Source organism: Mauremys mutica, chromosome 13 (genome assembly GCF_020497125.1).
Source record: "Mauremys mutica isolate MM-2020 ecotype Southern chromosome 13, ASM2049712v1, whole genome shotgun sequence".
NCBI classification, from domain to species: Eukaryota; Metazoa; Chordata; order Testudines; family Geoemydidae; genus Mauremys; species Mauremys mutica.
The window spans coordinates 3,825,300-3,844,344 of NC_059084.1; the positions used below are offsets into that span (position 1 = coordinate 3,825,300).

Genomic DNA, 19,045 nt, shown 5'->3' on the forward strand with positions numbered 1-19,045 from the left:
TCTTTATCAGAAATCACAGTTTGTAGAAGCTAGAATGCAATTTATGTAAAAGGTTATCTTTAGGGCCCTATCAATTTCATGGCCATGAAAAACATGTCATGGACTGTGAAATAAACCCTCTCCTGTGAAATTTGATCTCCCCAAAATCAGCTGGGCTGGGGAGGGACTGGACCTGTCCTTTCCCTGCACGGCTGTTATGAGGAGGATCAGACCCACCTCCACAGGCAGCACAGAAGTGAGGGTGATACACCCTCACTTCTGCACTGCAGCAGCTCCAGAGCTGGACTCTGGACTGCTGGCCTCTATGGCTCTTGACCAGGCTCAGGGTGCCTGAGCTCTGGGGCTTCCGCTCCTTCTCCCCCATGGCTCCTGCCCAGTAGTGGGGAGATCGGACCTACCTCCCCCTCCAGGAGCCTTCTCTAGCTGCAGTGAACTCTGCAGCTGCTGCTTTCAGAGCTGGGGTCTGAAGGTAGCACAGAAGTGAGTATGGCAATCCTGCAACCCCCCTTCAACAGCTTTAGAACACCCCCCCCCACCCCACAATCCCCTTTTGGATCAGGACCCCAGTTACAACACCTGTAAACATCTGAAATCATGAAATTGAACAGTTTTAAGACCACCATGGCTGTGAAATTGACCAAAGTGGATTGTCAGTTTGGTAGGGCCCTAGTTATCTGGTTTGCAAACTGGGAAAGGAGACTCTCACAATTTAAACTACTAATGAAAAAATACCTAGTTTTTCTCCTTTTTTGTCCATATACTCTCTGCTTTCCATTCCACCAGACTTTATTTTTAATTGTACATATTTTTTAGCATGCAATTAAAAAAAAACAATGCCAGAAATGTTATAGTGTTAAATCTTTTGGCAGAAATGTAGGTACGTTTTTTCTTCCCTCTCTCCGAAACTTGGAAAAAGAAAAGAAAACTAAATAAGCAGTCCTTATGTTCATGCAATCTGTCCTTAATTTAAAAAAAATGATGGTGTACTTATGGTATTATATACTTGGCATTTCCACAATATAGTCTTAGTGAATGTCAAACAAATAAGGAAACACTTTCCAAAATACTGATTATTCTTTGCCTGGAGTGCCTAACGTAGTTTTTCTGAGATTCATTTTCTTTGTTCCACCCTATCCTGAGCTCTTTTGTGGAAGAGGAGAAGTTTTACTCTCCATGACACTCCAGCATTCAACCTCACCACAGCTGCAATGTTAGTTGCTCAGTAGACCCCCACTGATGTTGGGATGTAAAAGCAGATATCATTTTAAACCTGTTTTATGAATGGCCTTTAATAGTGTTTAGGCATAATTTGCCCCGGCCAATGCATAACCCAGGCATAAAAGTTTTAAAACAAATTGCATTCTGTAATGTCTGGTCTACAGACATAAGATATTTAAAAACAGGTCATGGGCATAGTTCTTTCCCTGGTGTAAACCATCTATACTGCATGATTCAATTTTGTGATGTGGAGTGTATGTTTAAACTATTAACTTATAATCATTTCCAATTTTAGCCCAAGGCAGCAGCTTATATTTTCCTTTATTTTAACCTAAAATTTGTCACGTATTAAGCAAAGTATGGAGAATTTCTGTGCTAATTAAAGGATAAAATAGTCCATGAATCTGTGTTTTATGTTGAAGAAGTGGTTTTTTACCCACAAAGTGGATCTGAAGAAGTGGTTTTTTACCCACGAAAGTTTATGCCCAAATAAAGTTGTTAATCTTTAAGGTGCCATCGGACTCCTCGTTGTTTTTGTGGATACAGACTAACACGGCTACCCCTCTGATACTTGACTGGGGTAAAGGCTCTTACAGGTTGTACCTCTATGTGGCAGCTTTTACAGGCTTATAAGAATGTACATATGTGTTTCTAGTGGAAGGTATATCATGCTACTTAAATCTGTACTGCGATGTGATTATTCTTTTCCTGGGAAAAACTGTACTATAAGTTGATCAATGCTAGGCAAATTTCTGAGTTGTCCCCAAATTTTCCTCCCTTCTCCCCCAACATTAAGAGGGTGAATGGCATTTTGGAGAGTCCCACGGGTACAGGGAAGACATTGTGCCTCCTCTGTGCCACTCTGGCTTGGCGGGAGCATTTTAAAGATACCATCTCGGCACGGAAAATTGCACAGCGAATGAATGGAGTGGAACTCTTTCCTGACAGACCCATGTCATCCTGGGGTGATGCTGCCAAAGATGCTGAAATCCCAGGTAAATGTCCCAGCAAGCAGGCTTTGACTATTATACGTGGTTGGGAACCTTGAAGGAATGACAGGGGATTATTAGTATTTCTTTTATCATTGTCATGTACCTGTGAATGTCACAATGGCATTATTTAGTAGCTAAAGCATTATTTCACACTTACCTTTTACTGATGTAAATCTAAAGATGTCTCACATAACCTTTCTCCTTGCTACAGGGCAGTAAAAATATCCACTTAGCTCATTTCCTGTAGGTGAATAGTTGGATTGTAAATTTCTTTGCTGTCTTCATAAGCCACTCTGTTACCATAGCACCAGCTGGGGAAAGCAGGCTAATGATATCTTTAGTTCTTCCTTCTGTTTAGTGCTAATAACTTTTTTTCTTTTTTTCTCCCTTTGGCAGCTTATTACACGGATATTCCTAAAATAATTTATGCCTCCAGAACCCATTCTCAGCTTACTCAGGTCATCAGTGAGTTAAAGAGCACAGTCTACAGGTAAATACACATTAAGAAAATGCTTTTCAGTCAGAGTAAAAGAGTAGAAACCCAGTCATTTCAGGTATTATTTGAATTGTGTTGGATGACTACATATCTGATGATATATCCCTTGGAATGCAATTCTTGTAATGCAGATGGATGGAAACTGAACTTCTCTCATTCACTGTGTAGCTTTTCCCCATGCTGAGGATTGTGCTTCCTATTCCTCTTCCTTTTCTTGCTCCTATCCCAAAGTTTCTTGTATATAATCCCCTTTACTTCAAAAGTTCCTTTGAAAAAGTGTGGTTTTCTAGATGGTTTTCCAGTCAAGCCTGTGAACATTTTTGTGTATGAAAAGAAATGTGCTTCATATTTTTCCTCAGGGAGAGATGGATTTTTCAGTTTATCTTGGTTAATAGAATATTTTGCTTGTATTCCTGCCAACGGTGCTGTTTCATGTAGTTCTGTTTTTTTAAATTTGTCAGTTAGTAACCACTTGCATATCTGTATGGATATATCTTTTCAATTAACAAAGCTATTTTGAATGCTTGCCTTCAGCCACAGCTTCTGCAGTAAATTATCATTAATCCAATCTCTCTGCTATCTCAAAAATAGATTATGGTGCGAGAGGATTCTTTTTTAGGTCCATGGTATTTAGATGTGGCATTATAATGGGATCTAGATTTTGTGGGGGTGCTTTTTGAGAGAGTTGACTAAAAGCTACTATTGGTTACTCCCTGCCCCCGTCAAAATAATTTCATTTATGGATGTTTAAGATTGAGAATTTATTGCCGCTCAAAAAAAAGGTGATGTTATAGATGAGAAATGTAGCTGTTGAAAAGCCTTGAGATTCCCAAATTTCTGACACTCCCTTTCTTCCCAGCCAACTTTCACATTTGAAATACTTGACTCAAGCTAGCAACATATGTGTTCAAAAGTCTGTTTTTCTCTCTCTTGTCCACCCCCCTTTTTTTTAAATAGCAGCTATTTGTGTGTTTTGTTTAAATAGGCCAAAGGTGTGTGTGTTGGGCTCCAGAGAGCAGCTTTGTATTAACCCCGAAGTTAAGAGGCAGGAGAGTAACCACATGCAGGTAAGAATGCAACAGTGAAGTTGTGCACAGCTCATACGTGTAAGTGACCGTATCTTGGCTTTAAGGCATGTAACTCCTAACGCTGACGTTCATTACAATCTTTGGCGAAACTCAGAGGTATTAGTTGACCGTACAGTTGGAGTGCTATAGAAAGTTTGTATTCTTGTCCTGCTCTGTTAGTGAAGAATTAAGTTCTGGGATTTACCTTTCCAAGAGGGCTTGTGACTGTGACTGGTGAGAGCATGTGAATTAGTTTTCTGCATTCAGCTTCCAGTCCTGCCACTTGCTTGCCAAGTGATCCAGGGCAAGTAGTTTAAAATGACACCATCAATTTAAAAATCATGCTCCTGATTGAAAATGTTTTACCTACTGTTGTCACATGTAATGTTAAGGGCTACCTTAGCTGAAAAAAGACTAATGGGGAAAAATAACTGAGTAGTCTGTCACTTTCCCCCTGTTTGTTTGGGTGTTTTACATATCAATAGGGAAGGGAAGAACACTGAGAGGAAAATCTGATTGTAAAACTGCAAAAATTGGCCCAGGGATTTGTTGGCAGGTGTAGGCCCTGCAATGATATTTGATTCATTCCCTGAAATTGACTAAATTTCAAATGGCTGGTGTCCCTTTTCTCTCTGCCTTAGGGTATGGCTACACTTGAGAGTTGCAGCGCTGGGAGTTACAGTGCTGGTCGTACAGCTGTGTAGGGAAAGCGCTGGTGTGTGGCCACACTCTCAGCTACCAGCGCTGCAGTGTGGCCGCATTTGCAGCGCTGTTGGGAGTGATGCATTATGGGCAGCTATCCCAGCGTTCAAGTGGCAGCAATGTGCTTTTCAAAAGAGGGGGGTGGGGTGGAGTGTGACAGGGACTGGGGGAGAGAAAGAGAGTGGATTTTTGGAGCCGACACTGTGTATCAGCTCCCTGCCTTGCAAAATCAGAAAATTTTCCCGACCCCTTACTCTTAACTGCAAACAGTCTGCAGACCAGATAAGCAGCTGCTTCAACAGACTCCCTTTCTCCCCCCTGCCCCCGCTGTTTCTATCCTCAAGCAAACACTCATCCCCCTGCCTGCCTCATTCACAGCAAGGTAGTGGGTTATCTCATTTGATTGTTCACAGTCAGTTACAGATTGATCACAGCAAACAGGAGCTGTGTTTGTTTTTTAGATAAGCAGCTCCCGGAGCCCCGAGTTCACAACAAAACAAAGAGAGGCAGCATAATAAAACAAAGAGAGTAATTTAGTTAAAAGCATTCTGGGATATCTCCTAATACCCTGGAGGCCAATAACAGTGCTGGTGTGTGGCCACACTTTACGAGCAGCGCTGTAGCACCAGCGCTGCAATCGTTATACCCCAAGCAGACCCAGGTGTACAGCCAGCGCTGCAGCCAGGGAGTTGCAACGCTGGATGTGCCCTGCAGGTGTGGACAGTTACTAATTGCAGCGCTGGAAAGCCTCCACCAGTGCTGCAACTCTCAAGTGTAGCCATACCCTTTGTTCTCTTATTTTTAAATTGGGTTCAATACTACTTCCCTTACATGGCCTAATGTATGTAAGGAACTTAAGTCTTTATTTGAAAGGTGCCATAGAAATTCAATATACTGGTGATGCTCAGAGGGTTTTTTCCCCTTTTCCTTTGGCAGGACAACTTGTTGGTATCCCCCTATTTGATTCTCGTTGTTGATGATCTGGTATGCATTGCTTCTAGCTTGATGCTCAAAGGACATGCTGCATTACTGCAGGCCCTCTTGGTATCTGAATAAAGAGGCAGAATTAGAAGGATCTCAGAGGGAGGTTTGGCTTCTTCTTCGGGCATGTGGATGCCCCTGGGGAGGGGACCTATCTGTGGGAAGTATGGAGGCGTAATGATGGATGTACAACAAAAATCCTAGGAGATGGAGAAATTTAGGAACAAATGGCAGCCTCATTATGGAGGAGCCCAGTGAAGCCACATGTTTCATAGGCTGTGGATTATAAACTGATCTTCCATTGTGCTTGGTTGGGGTAGATGCTGCACCGTGATCAAGGTCTGCAGAAAATGTGAGAAGAAAAGGGATAGTTTTTTAGAGAAACCTTTCCCCATTCCTTATTATGCTGAGCTGGTGTCACTGAATATGTTCATTTACCCTGCCCCTCCCTCCCTCAGCTTTGGGCCAGCTGTATCTTTGTGCCTGAAATGTGCTTTGTCTTGCAGATCCACATGTGTCGAATGAAAGTGATGGCTCGTACTTGCCATTTCTATAACAATGTGGAGGGTAAGTTTGGTTGTGGAGGCAATGCCCTGATTTTGGGTAGAGAGGTACCTGGCCAGTGGATGGGGAAGTTGAAAAGGAATGAGAGAACCCATCGGTACCTGACTGTATGCATGTACATTTACTTTTAATAGGTTTCTAAGCTAATGCTTAGGAAAGGTTCAGGGTTGATATCCCTGAAGGCTGAAATCCTTTTAATTTGTCCACCAAACAGAGCAAGAGCAGCAGCAGTGCAAATTATCCATATAATCCCGGCAATATGCCTCACTCTTGAACTGGTGAGGTCCTTCTAGGAGTGAGAGGGTATTTCGTTCTACATGCCCATTCAGCTCTTGGCCTCTTTGCTGTGGCTGCTAGCAATTGAGCTAAATGAGAAAGTCGGTTTGGGGATTTGGATCAGACCACAAATTAATATCATGTTAGTCACCAAACAGTTGTCAGCACTACTGACCTGCAACTCAGCAGAGAACCAGCATGCTATATGATACACAGTGTGAGGGAGCAGGGAGGAGGTAGCCAAGGAGTCTGCTGGTGTGGGATGACAGACCCCTTGTCTTCAAGTGCAGATGGTTTTAAATATCCTTGCAGAACCCCCGTTCAATAAACTGTATTGTGCTTATTGTATCCTCTGAAGGATGATGGCTGAGTTGACTGTGCTAGGGTTCAAACCTGTGGTTCTGTATATTTTAAGATGAAGCTTAGACCAGTAAACTGTCATCCTGAATTTTTACTAATATGCACACACACAAACAGTTCTTCAGCACAAGACCAAGTTAAGGAAAGGATAGCAGTTCCTCTTGCCTGAGTGAATTATAAGGCATTCGGGTCATTGAATTATGGGTTGCAGGAACTGAGCAAACCAGAAATTAGGTTAGGACTAAACCATTGAAAAAATTATAGCTATGTGTATTAGTTTGTGAGCTATCATCTACACATGTTGTGGCTTATTATGAAAAATGTAATTAAGAGTTAAATCAACAGGTGTTCACATTTTCTTGGAGCCTGGCCTGGAATTTGGAAGCGGCAGGGCCAGGTTTCATAGAATAATAGAAATTAAAGATGGAAAAGGACCTGCTAGGTTACATCTAGGCCATCCCAAGAGGTCCAGTGCAGGATTATTTCTTGCAATGTGGACATTAGGGTAAAAATCAAACACTATTTATAAAACAGTTTTCCATGGAGTGGATGGAACAAAATACAAAATAATTGACTGAAATCTTCAAATGCTAATGTGTGTTTGTCTGAAGCTTGTGCAGCCGGGGTACTCGATGCTGGTGGAGCTACAGAGAATGACCTCAGGCCTTAGTTTCAATCCAGGGAATCAAGATAAGAGACTTTGATAGAATCCAGTGAATGTGGAGCAAAGTACAGTCCCCACATGTGATTGTTTATGTAATTATTTACTTTAATTTCTGTAACTGTTCATTCTCTCCTTCACAGAGAAGAGTACAGAGAAGGAACTGACCAACTCCATCTTAGATATTGAAGACTTGGTTAAAAATGGAAACAAGCACAGGTAAAAGTTCTGCACTGGCCTCCTTGTTCTGGGGAATCCATTTGTATGAACTTAAAAGTTCCAGATGAGCAGCAATGACAAGAGTCGAGTAGTGATGTGTGCAAAGAACTCTCAAGAAATCCATCTCTGCACTGAGACCTTAATGCCTCTTCCTAGAGCTGATGGTGTATTTGAGTCCTGATCTGCTGCAGAGACCAGATAGTGATCACAGTCAGGCATACCCGAGGAGGAACTGCTGATTATGCAGGTGATATGGTGGTTTTATGAGGTGGATGAGACCACAAAATCTCTTACCACTAGAGATTTAATTATCTAATCCAACATTGAATCCTGGTCTTCAGGGGAGAAAGATTAGTGCATTAACCACTAAGCCACCTCATTTTCCCCCTGTTAGGTATCTTGATCTGTGTTTTGCTGGACTGCACAGTTAAGTATTGAGTCTGGCATTCCTTTTTACTGAAGTATAAATAAGAAGGGCCCACAGGGATAAAGTGAGGCATCTGCCTTAAGATCTAATGTTCCAGTCATTTAGAAACCTCTGAGAGCCTGAAACATAATAAATGAAAGCTGAGTGCACTTTAGTCTCTCTGTGGATATTGTTTTATAGTTCATACTTTTTTTTTTTAACAGAGTTTGTCCTTATTATCTATCTCGGAGCCTGAAGCAGCAAGCAGATATTATTTTTATGCCTTACAACTATTTACTAGACTCAAAGGTAACATTTTTATTTTTAAATTCAAATGTTTTTTGTTGATCTTTTTTATCAGATTTTAGTGGATATGCCAAAAAGAATGTGCATAGCAAGCAAACTCCTGAGGTGGTACACTTCAAAACTTGCTAAAACACTACACAGAGTACATGAGGCAAAACTTCATAACCTAATTCAAATCAAGAACCTTAAAGATGGTTTGCTTGCACATCTTGCTCTTTGAATTTCCTTCTCCCCTACAATTAAGGAGTATGGGTTTTTTGGTTTTAACAGGAGTTCAATATCATTCAGTCAGTGGAATTTACCCTACAGGGCACAAAATTCCTTTACGTTGTTTGTGTTGGTCATACAATAAACCATTGGCCACTGACAGAGGACAGGATGCTGGGCTTGATGGACCTTTGGTCTGACCCAGTATGGCCATTATGTTCATAACGAAAACTAAATTATATCCTGACAGTCTTTTTGACATACCTTGAAATAAGTATCTTTTGAAGAGTTACCTCCATGATAGTAAAAGACACCAATCTGTGCTATTTACATGCAGTATGAAAAGTGATGTTTCTTTACATTTAAATATTAAAAAAGACACCTGTGCAAGGCTCCAGGTGCCCTAACATCAAATTAATATTATGACATATCCTCAGCAACTTTATACGATCTGGCAGTCATCTCAAAAACAGCTCCTTTCCATCCCTCTTTTGGCCCAGGCTGCATACTCTCAGTCGTCTTCAAAAATCCTGTTGAATAGATGTCTTTTGCAGCATGACCAAACTTGGGCAATTTCAGATCAAGGTAGAAAGCAATTTCCAGAGCCCTCGCAGAGAATGCCCTGCCGTTAGTCTCCTCTCTTTATAATGTTGGTAATCCAGCTGGAGGCACCTCTGCTGACTGCAGTTGTTACAGTATGACGCGAAAAGAGAGGCAGCCAATGCAGATCCCAGAGCACTGATGTCTTGTGCTTCCTGCAAGATGCTTTGTTCAATAAGAGAATGTCTGTTGTTTATTTATGTAGTGCCTTCATAGAAATCTAGGGGTGGAAGGGACCTCAAGTGATCATCAGGTACAGCCCCGTGTGCTGAAGCAGGACTAAGTAAACCTCGACCATCCCTGAGAGGTGTTTGTATAACCTGTTATTGAAAACCTTCAATGATGACAATAATTCCACAACCTCCCTTGGTGTAACCTTTTCCAGTGCATAACTATTCTTATAGTTAAAAAGTTTTTCCTAGTATCTAACCTAAATTTCTGTTGCTGCAGATTAAGCCCATTATTTCTTGTCCTATCTTCAGTGGACACTGAGAACAGTTTATCCCCATCCTCTTTGTAAGAGCCCTTACCGTATTTGGAGAGTGTTATCAGGTCCCCCGTCAGTCATCTTTTCTCAAAATTAAACGTGCCCAGTTTTTTAAGCTTTCCTCACAGGTCAGATTTTCTAAAGCTTCTATCATGTTCCTAGCATTCCTCTAGACTCTCTCCAGTTTGTCCGCATCTTTCCTAATGGTAGATGTCCAGAACTGGACACAGTACTGTGGTTGAGGCCTCACCAGTGCTAAATAGAGCAGGCTGATCTGTAGGCTGTCACAGAGTATCAAAGTGATCTAAAGATGAAGAGGATATTAGGAAATGAATTGACAACTTTATAATTGTACTGCACATAATACTGTGGGTGTGTTCTCTTTTTGCAAAGATGACAAAAATATATGTAGCAAGTATGACAAAGAGAGAAATTGGAATGAATTATAATACGTTAATGCATCCCTTAAGGTATTAGTGTTATCTTCTTTCTTATGCATGTGAGCACCTCTGTTTCACCTTTTGGCCCCCAATCCCACTCCTTCACAAGACAGACTGCTATTATACATAAGATGGACCCATGATGTCATCTAACTTTTAGCACAGGTGTGTGGCCTTGTTCTTACCTCTAGAGGACACATTTATTATCTCCATTTCAAGAGAATATGTTGCAGTGTAAGCTGCCAGAACTGTTTTGCTTGCCACATTCCATAGTGAATTATGTCCCTTCCAAACTCTCTCATGGTCCAGTTCACCAAGCTGTGTCCAAAGGCCGTGTTGCTATCTCACCCATGTCCCCTTTGTTTTTGCTTTTAGAGCCGGAGAGCACACAACTTAGATCTGAAAGGGACTGTGGTAATACTCGATGAAGCTCACAATGTGGTAAATTATATCTGATTTTTTTTCCCCTACCATTTCCGCTTCCTCACCCAAACACAAAGTCTGACCCTTGTAGGTTACTTGTACCAAGGCGAAAGCTACAGTAAAAGAAAATAACCACCTTTCTAAACTGATCACATTAGCAGGTGAAATACTAAGTATACATTTGCAACTCCATCTATGTTGAAGTGTGGGTTTGTTTTCTGCATGAATCTTAGCATTAGCTAAACCAATATCTGTAGTAGTACACCTTCTACTCTCCATCTGTAATTATGTGATCAGTTAGGAAGCCAGGATTCTGGTATTGCTCCGTCGTCTTCTGTCATGGGCTTCACATTTCTGTAAGTGATTGAATCCCCAATTTCTGATACCAAGGAATTAAATAGATACAATACAATCAGTGCAGCTTCTTACATTGTGTCCGTCACTGAAAGTGTATTGGTTATAGAGCAAAGAGGACACGTTACAGCAGTGATACTCAGATGGAGGCTTGTGAGCCGCAAGTGGCTCTTTAATGTGTCTCCTGTGGCTTTTTGCAGCACACGATATCAAAACTGTGTGATCTGATTATTAACCAGTCTAAGTTATTAACCAATCAGGATGCCTTTACTATGTTATTAACCAATTGTAGTTGATAAAATAATACTTGGTCAGTCATTTTGCTGTGAGAATTATATGTACTCAGTATGTCCCCTCTCCTACTGTTTATATATAGTATGATAGTAAATGAAACACTGAATTCATACTACTATAGCTCTTTTGGGTAATGTTAGTTGTTGATTTGGTTCCTGAAGCATGGAGGGCTGAATATCACCGCATTACAGGTAAAACTTTTACATAATGAAGAAGTAGGATGGATTATTCAAACCAGTGATTAAGCCTAGTGAGCACACAGAACAGTTTATACTCAGCAGTTTATACTCAGTGCTAGATATTGCAAACCTATCTGAAAGACGTACATTTACAGTACAGCAGAGCCCCTGAGTAATACTGTGCTTGGCAGAACTGTTATTTACTGTTCTTGTGCTAGAGTTTCTTGCACAGCCTTATTGCTTCTGAGTCAGGCTTTTCTGAAGCAATCCTGCCAGATCTTTGGATCTGCTGGCAGCTGGCACCAGGGATTTAACCCCTTCTCTGCTGGAACGTACAGGTCACTAGTTTCCTGTGGCATGTTGTTCAGATGACTGCAGAATCAGGAAATTGCTAGGTACTTCATTTGGCAAGCAGCCCTGGAGCACCTGGCTTGTTTGTTGTATAATTGGTGATTAGAATTGAAGAAGTGATTATTAGTGAAGAAATTGAACAATTCTTACCATAGTAGTCTGATCCAGTTCTGGTTTTTCAGGTGTTTGTGTTGCAGTTGGAAGAGATGTGGAATTTTATTTGCTTACTGAATAACTAACCAGATTTGATCATTCTGGTTCTTATTGTCAAAAGTGCACAGAATTTCTGTGATTGCTCACTCAGATATTGCTGTGCTTAGATATTCAGGTATGTGCCTAACTAGTACATCTGTCTAAACTAGTCACTTGAACATACAGCTGCAGTAGCTGCACGTGCAAATTAGATGTATGAAAAGCAAACATTTTGGAAAGAAGGATTCTGGGTCTAGAATGGTTCGGCTTCTGTGGAATGTGAACTCCATGATGAAAGTATTAAGTCTCTGCTAGCAGTGAGTACTCCCACCTTGTAGAGTTGTAGATGGAAGCTGGAAAAGCAGACTCTGGTGTACTTTCATGTACTTTATTGCAAACAGAGCCCTCTCCCCAGGCACCACACTGCGTTGTATTAGTTCTGCTCTGACATGTTGGGCTATCTCACCTTTAAATGCTGGATAGCAAGAGAGTGTCTCAGCAATGATAGAAAATCAGACTTATTTCACAAGCATATTTGATGAGTTGTTGTTTTTTTAAGAACAAAGAAACAGCTGGTGGCCTCTTTCAATAGGAACTCTGTAAAGGGAAGATTGGATTCCTGCTGGAGCACCCTCCTCCTATCAAGAAGATATCAGAAGGTGTTGCATTACAAGATCATACCTCTAACTGGCTCAAACACTAGTTCAGTGCTTGGATAATGAAGTATAAAGGAACTCTTAAAATGTGTCCCCTGATCTGCCAAATTACACCGCTTTGAAATTTCTCTCTGGCAGCAGCAATGTTTATTTACTAGAGTGCCTGTTCTTGCATTGTTGTCTATTTTGCTGCAAAATGGCTGCTAGAAGTGGAGAATGTTTGGCCTGAGGTAGGTGTAGAAATTATTTTTAGTGTTGGAATACTATATTTGCTGCCTTAATCAAAATAGTACTTTCCATTAAAAAGTGAACCGGGTTCCCACAGTGCTTTTCCTCTTCACAGCATGTTTTAAGTCTTAGGGCCTGTCTACACAGGGAAATTGACTGAAATAGTTATTCTGGAATAAGCTGTTTTGCTCACCCTATAGACACTCTTTGTAGGGGCCTTGGGCAGTGGTGCCCCTCAATCCCTCTTATTCTTTTCCTGTGGAACATAATAGTCAAATCTCCTGTGGGCTGTAATACTTTGTTCTAATTTTGCTTGATGGGCTTACTGTGCAGGTAGTATTGGTGACTTGTGCTATATAGGAGATCAGACTAGATGATCTGGTGGTCCCTTCTGGCCTTAAATTTTATGACTGTATTCTAGAATAAAAGTGACTTTTAATCCAAAATATAAACATGCATGTAAGGAGCTATTCCAGTATAGCTATTGTATAATAGCTTATTCTGCATCTCAGTTTCCCCATGTAAGCAAGTCCTTACTATTTCTCACAGCTGGGAGGAAGGTCAATACCATCTTCATTTTATGGATGAGGAATCTGGGGCAGAGAGGGTTGTGACTTGGCCAAGGCGACAGAGAAGTATTGTCAAAACTAAGATTAGAATTGGGGAGTATTCAGCCCATTAGACCACATCTCTCATGTAAGATTATTCAGTTCCCTTCTCCATAGTTGATACTTATTTTCTTTATTTGTATGTTGTATTTTGTCCCTCTACCTTCATTCATTACTTGCCATCTTAGATTGTAAAATCTTGAGTGCAAGGGACTGCATCTTCATCTATGTGTTGGTCTAGTGGTATGATTCTCACTTGTGTGAGAGGTCCCAAGTTCAAATCCAGAACAAGTCCTCCAAAGGTCAGGAATGGTTTGGTTCCTGTAAAATTTTATGGAAGGAAATATTTTTGATCTAGAAGAACAAGCACATACACCACAGAGTATGAGAGAGGCTGATGAGTTATTGGACATCCAGATTCAGGAAGCATTGCCACCCCAGATTCAAGAAAGGAAGAAATTGGTCACCAAAGGATATTGGGAACTGGAAAGGAGACTTGGCAGTTTGTAACCATCAGAGGCAAGAAGTTCAGGTGCATTCTACATGGCTGAAGGCAGAAGAGGAGGGGCAGGCCACGACCACCAGATAGAATCAGTCCAGGATTAATTCCACATAAGTAGAAGAATCTAATAATAATCATGTTGACGTCTTTAAACCACAAGTTGAGGACTTCAGTAGCTCAGACACAGGTTAGGGGTTTGTTACAGGAGTGGGTGTGTGAGACTCTGTGGCCTGCGTTGTGCAGGAGGTCAGACTAGAAGAGCATAATGGTCCCTTCTGACCTTAAAGTCTATGAACATAGAAACTGAGGATATCATCTGTGAAGATGCAGCTGGTCAAACGAAACAAAGAGCTGTACAGGACATCCGTGTGGTTGGCTGCTCAGCCCAACCCACAAAACAATCAAATGTACCCACAAAGAGATCTCCAACCACCAAGAAAGAAAGAAGATCCTCCTTGGGAATTCTGAACGAAGAACAACAACAACAACATCCTTTCCAAAGGAGCAGGCAGAAAACAGGATGGTGTGCTGTCTTCATGGAGCAAAGACACCAGATATGACTTGAAGACTGGATAGGCTTCTGAACTCAGGAGGCAGAGATCTACTGGTAATGATGCATAAGGCACTAATGATGCTGTTTCCTGGGATACCTCATAGATCATAGATGACTTCAGGGAACTCGGAAGGGTACTGAAGGAGAAGAATACTCTAGTGATCTCTGAAATCCTTTGTTTGCTATGAGCAAGGGAAGACAGAAGGCAGAAGACTTTAGAAGTAAACCGCTAGCTAGGTAAATGGCAGAAGGCAGAAGGATTAGGTTTTGTGAAACATTGGTCCACCTTCTGTAGGGACGAGGGGACTGTCCACTTTGCATGGCCTCTATCTCAGTAGAATGGGAACCACTCTTCTAGGCTACAGGCTGGCTAGACTTGACAGGGAGGGCATTAAACTAGCAAAAACGGGATGGTGAAATGGGAGAAGTAGTAAGCACTCAGTTACAAAAAAACATGATGTTGAGAACAAAATTCATCAAGATACCAAGAGATATGAACTGAAGAAGTTCTTTATTTGTCTATATACCAATGTTAGGAGCCTGTGTAGTAAACAAGAGAAACTGGAATTGCTTATTTGAGCATAAATTCAACTTAGTAGGTACTACTGGAACTGGGTGGGATGGTTTGCATGATTGGAATGCTAAGTCAGTGGTTTTAACCTATTTAAAAGGTTCGAGTGGGCAAAAGGGGAGGAGTAGTGACATGGTATCAGCAGTGGCATTATCTGTTTCTGAGTCACTGACAAGTCAGAAGCAAATTATCTTGAATGCTTATGTATCAGTGTCCTAACAGATATAGCACAAGATGGGTTACTAATTAGGGATGTAAATATTGCTTAAAAAGTTAACCATTTAAATGATTAAAATTGCATTGTTTAACCAGTAAATCGATTAAAGGGAGTGGGGCTGCTGTTGCTCTGGCCAGCCTGGGGCTGGTGGTTAACGGTAAGACTAATGCTTACCAATTGACCATTTAAAATTTTACATCCCTAGTACTAATTGGGGTCTGCTACAGACCACCAGATCACCCTAAGGAATAGGATGACCATCTCCTCGTGTGCCCAACTATAATGCATAGGAAAAAAATTGCATTATCCTGGAGGACTTCAATCCGAATGACATGCTGGGGTTCCTGTGCTGCCAGTACTAAAATGTCCTCAGAATTTGTAAATATTATAGATGACAATTTGCTAACTCAAAACGTGTTGCATCCCAAATAGGGGAATTCAGTGTTAGACCTCATCTTGAGAAATACAGAGGAATTGCATTCAGGAGTTTTAAAGGAGCTGACTGCGGAGCTCTGTGAGATCATTAATGTTGATTTTCAATAACCCTTGGAACACTGGGGAAGTTTCAGAAGACTGGAAGAAAACTAATGTGCTAATAGTTAGAAAGTGTGAAAATGATTACCGGGTAATTACAGGCCTGTTATCAGTCCCAGGCAAAGTAATGGAAAGGCTGGTACAGAACTCAATAAAGAATTAAAGGAGGGTAATATAATTAGTGCCAATCAGCATGGGTCTGTGGAAACTAACTTGGTACCTTTCTTTGATGAGATTACAAATTGGTAATAGAAGTGATGTAATATATTTAGACTTCTGTAAAGCATTTAACTTGGTAACACAGAACATTTTGATTAAGAAATTAATTATACAAAATCAAATAGCACACATTAAATGGATTTAAAACTAGCTGACAGGTCCCAAAATGTAATTGTAAATAGGGAATCATCATCAGGCATGTGGGTTTCTAGTGGGGTCCTGCAGGGATTCATTCTTGCATGTCTGCTATTTTATATTTTTATCAGTGACCTGGAAAAAAACACAAAATCATGACTGATAAAGTTTGCAGAGGAGACAAAGTTTGGGGAAATTGTAAATAATGAAGAGGACAGGTCCCTAATACAGAGTGATTCAGATCATTTAGTAAGCTGGGTGCAAGCAAACAATATTTGTTTTATTACGGCTAAATGCAAAGTAATACATCTAGGAACAAAGAATGTAGGCCACAATTTTATGTTTGGGGAATCTATCCTGGGAAGCAGTGACTCTGAAAAGTGGAAGGATGTTGAAAAATTGGAGTTCAGAGAAGAGCCACAAGAACAATTAAAGGGTTGGAAAATATGCCTTATAGTGAGAGACTCAGGGAGTTTAATCTATTTAGTTATTAAAGAGAAGAATAAGGTGATAATAGAGGGTTCTTCAGTCTAGCAGACAAAGTTATAACAAGATCCAGTGGTTGGAAGTTGAAGCTAGACAAATATAGGCCTTTGTCTACACTACCGCGGTAAATCAACATAAGTTACACTACTTCAGTTACATAAATAATGTAATTGAAGTCAACGTAGCTTAGGTCGACTTACCACGGTGCCTACCCTGCGCTGTGTTGCTGGGAGATGCTCTCCCACCGACTTCACTTACTCTTCTCGGGGGGCTGGAGTACTGGAGTCACTGGGAGAGTGCTCTGCCATCATCTTAGCGGATCTTCAGCAGACCCACTGAATCGACACAGCAGCTCCTATCTATAGGTAAGTGTAGACATGGCCTAGGACTGGAAATAAGTAGCAGTTTTTAACAGTGAGGATAATTAACCACTGGAACAATTTACCAGGGGTTGTGGTGGATTTTTTGTCACTGGAAACTTAAATCTAGACTGGATGTGTTTCTAAAAGCTATGCTCTATTTCAAATGTGAATTAATTCAGGGAAGTCCTATGGCCTCTGTTGTATATGAGGTCAGACTAGATGATCACAATGGTTTCTTCTGACCTTACAATCTTTGAAGTTGTCAGCACACCCAGGGTAATACCAGAGTCCAAATAACACTAAATTCTGTATTTCTTGGAATTTCAGGAGAAATTGTGTGAAGAGTCATCTTCTTTTGACTTGACTCCCTACGACTTGGCTTCAGCCATGGATGCTATAAATGTGGTACTGGAAGAACAAGCCAAAGTAGTTCAACAAAATGAAATCCATGCTGAATTCAATATGGAGTTTGCCAGCTCAGGTGTGTTGATAGCTGGGGACTGATGGTTTGCAAGGGATGTGAGGGGTGGCATTGTCAACAAATTTGGAAAATAACTGTTTCCCTTAGTCAGTCCCTGTAAGGTCAAATCTGGGTGGTGGATAGATGGAACTTTCTACTTGGCTAACATTGTTGCTGTTCTTCTAACCTATGGTAACCAAGCACATCAAGTTGTAGCCAAATCTTTTAACATGAGAAAAGGAATCAAGGAGGCGAAAAGTAAATAGAATACAAAATATGTAGTTGTATGACCGCTTGAGTCTAGCCTTCAAAAACTGTAATATCCAGAAAGGCAGTTGGCAATAATAGTCTCTCTTGGAGAAATGAAAAATGCAAGTTGAAAAATAGTGAGAAAGTTGGGATTAAGTTAAGAAGCAGTTGCCTCAAATGCTGAACACTTCATCTAATCCCTGTGCGATTAGGAGTGAATTGTTTTTCCTTCTCAAACAGGGCTGAGCATGGAGCTTGAAGATATAGCAAAGATAAAGAGTAAGTACCATTTCATCTGTGTTAAATTATCTCAACAAAATTGCTTTTGATACAATAGGAAAAAAAGGTGCTCTGGGAAATGATGGTAAATCAACCTCATGCAGTCTTTCCATGACACCCTTTGACATCTGTCAGGCACATAGTTGAAAGCTTCATAGGAGAGGGTCTTCTATTTATTTTAGAGAGAAATTTTGTCAGGTGTTCTGGTCCTTTGAGCATTCAGCCTTTTTCAGCATAGCTGAGAGGTTTGTATAGCTGAGAGAAGAATGCCTGCTACAGCTAGTCATTTTCACCATTGCAGGGACTTTCCAAATTTTGTAATCCATCTCTCTTTTGGTGGAGCATTGGTTGTACCACTCTGCTGCAATGACAATTCTGCCAGCCAACAGCTGAATTTGTACTAAAGAGTTTGACCTTAAATAACATTTTTCATCCCACCAAAAAAGAATACATGTTGGAATAGAAAAGAACTTTGCTGGCAATAACAGAGCAGCTTTTTGAAAATTGATCCAATAGCATCTTGATTCTGGGAACACTTCCACAGCGTTTGAGGAAAAATTGTTAATTTGTAACCCCTGCAACAATGATCTGTCTTCCAATTGCTCATGTTGCTGGGCAGTGCGGGGTGAGTTTAAGATCTGTAATCCTGGGTTATGGAGTTAGGAAGTAAGTACAATGGAAATCCTGATAATGTTTTTCAGCGCAGCAGGCCAGAAAACTTCAGGGTCCCATACATTACCAAAGTGGACCAAGGTTATGTTAAATGGGGGATTTTGAATATTCTTGTTGCCAATAAATATTTTGAAATGCTTAGTTCCACAGTTCCGTCCTATAGCTTCAAATTAATCACAGAAATTACTCAGCATGGCCTAGACAATATTTCAGCTGTTTGGATGAGCTGTTCATATTGCTGTTTTTGCCTGTTTGTGGGGCTCTCACTTAATCAGAATACTTCCTTCTAATAAGCCAGCAGGAGATCAGCAATGGTAGTTCAGAGAGTCATAGAATAAAGTGGCATGTAAAATCTCAGTTTACTGTGTAATTGGATGTCCTCAGTATAAAGTTCACTGTTATGAACAGGCAGTATGGGTCAATGGATAGAGCACTGGAATGAGACTCCGGAGAGACATCAGTTCTATTCCTGGCTCTGCCACTGGCCTGCGGGGTGACCTTCAGCAAGTTACCGCCACGTGCCTTAGTTTCCCCATCTG

At 40.9% G+C, this 19,045-nt stretch overlaps 1 protein-coding gene across 8 annotated transcripts in view; it reads left to right on the top strand.

The window, feature by feature from the left end:
* Positions 1 to 19,045, top strand: part of RTEL1 (regulator of telomere elongation helicase 1) — a 115,956-nt gene that overhangs the window by 3,373 nt on the left and 93,538 nt on the right. For 7 of the 8 annotated variants that reach the window (XM_044985237.1, XM_044985240.1, XM_044985242.1 and 4 more), the window contains exons 3-11: positions 2,015 to 2,213; positions 2,607 to 2,700; positions 3,692 to 3,773; positions 5,963 to 6,023; positions 7,461 to 7,536; positions 8,167 to 8,251; positions 10,358 to 10,423; positions 17,174 to 17,327; positions 17,796 to 17,834. In XM_044985237.1, the coding sequence (XP_044841172.1) occupies positions 2,015 to 2,213; positions 2,607 to 2,700; positions 3,692 to 3,773; positions 5,963 to 6,023; positions 7,461 to 7,536; positions 8,167 to 8,251; positions 10,358 to 10,423; positions 17,174 to 17,327; positions 17,796 to 17,834 (856 nt within the window). The remainder of the gene's footprint in view (positions 1 to 2,014; positions 2,214 to 2,606; positions 2,701 to 3,691; positions 3,774 to 5,962; positions 6,024 to 7,460; positions 7,537 to 8,166; positions 8,252 to 10,357; positions 10,424 to 17,173; positions 17,328 to 17,795; positions 17,835 to 19,045) is intronic. The other variant, XM_044985241.1, reaches the window with a different exon arrangement.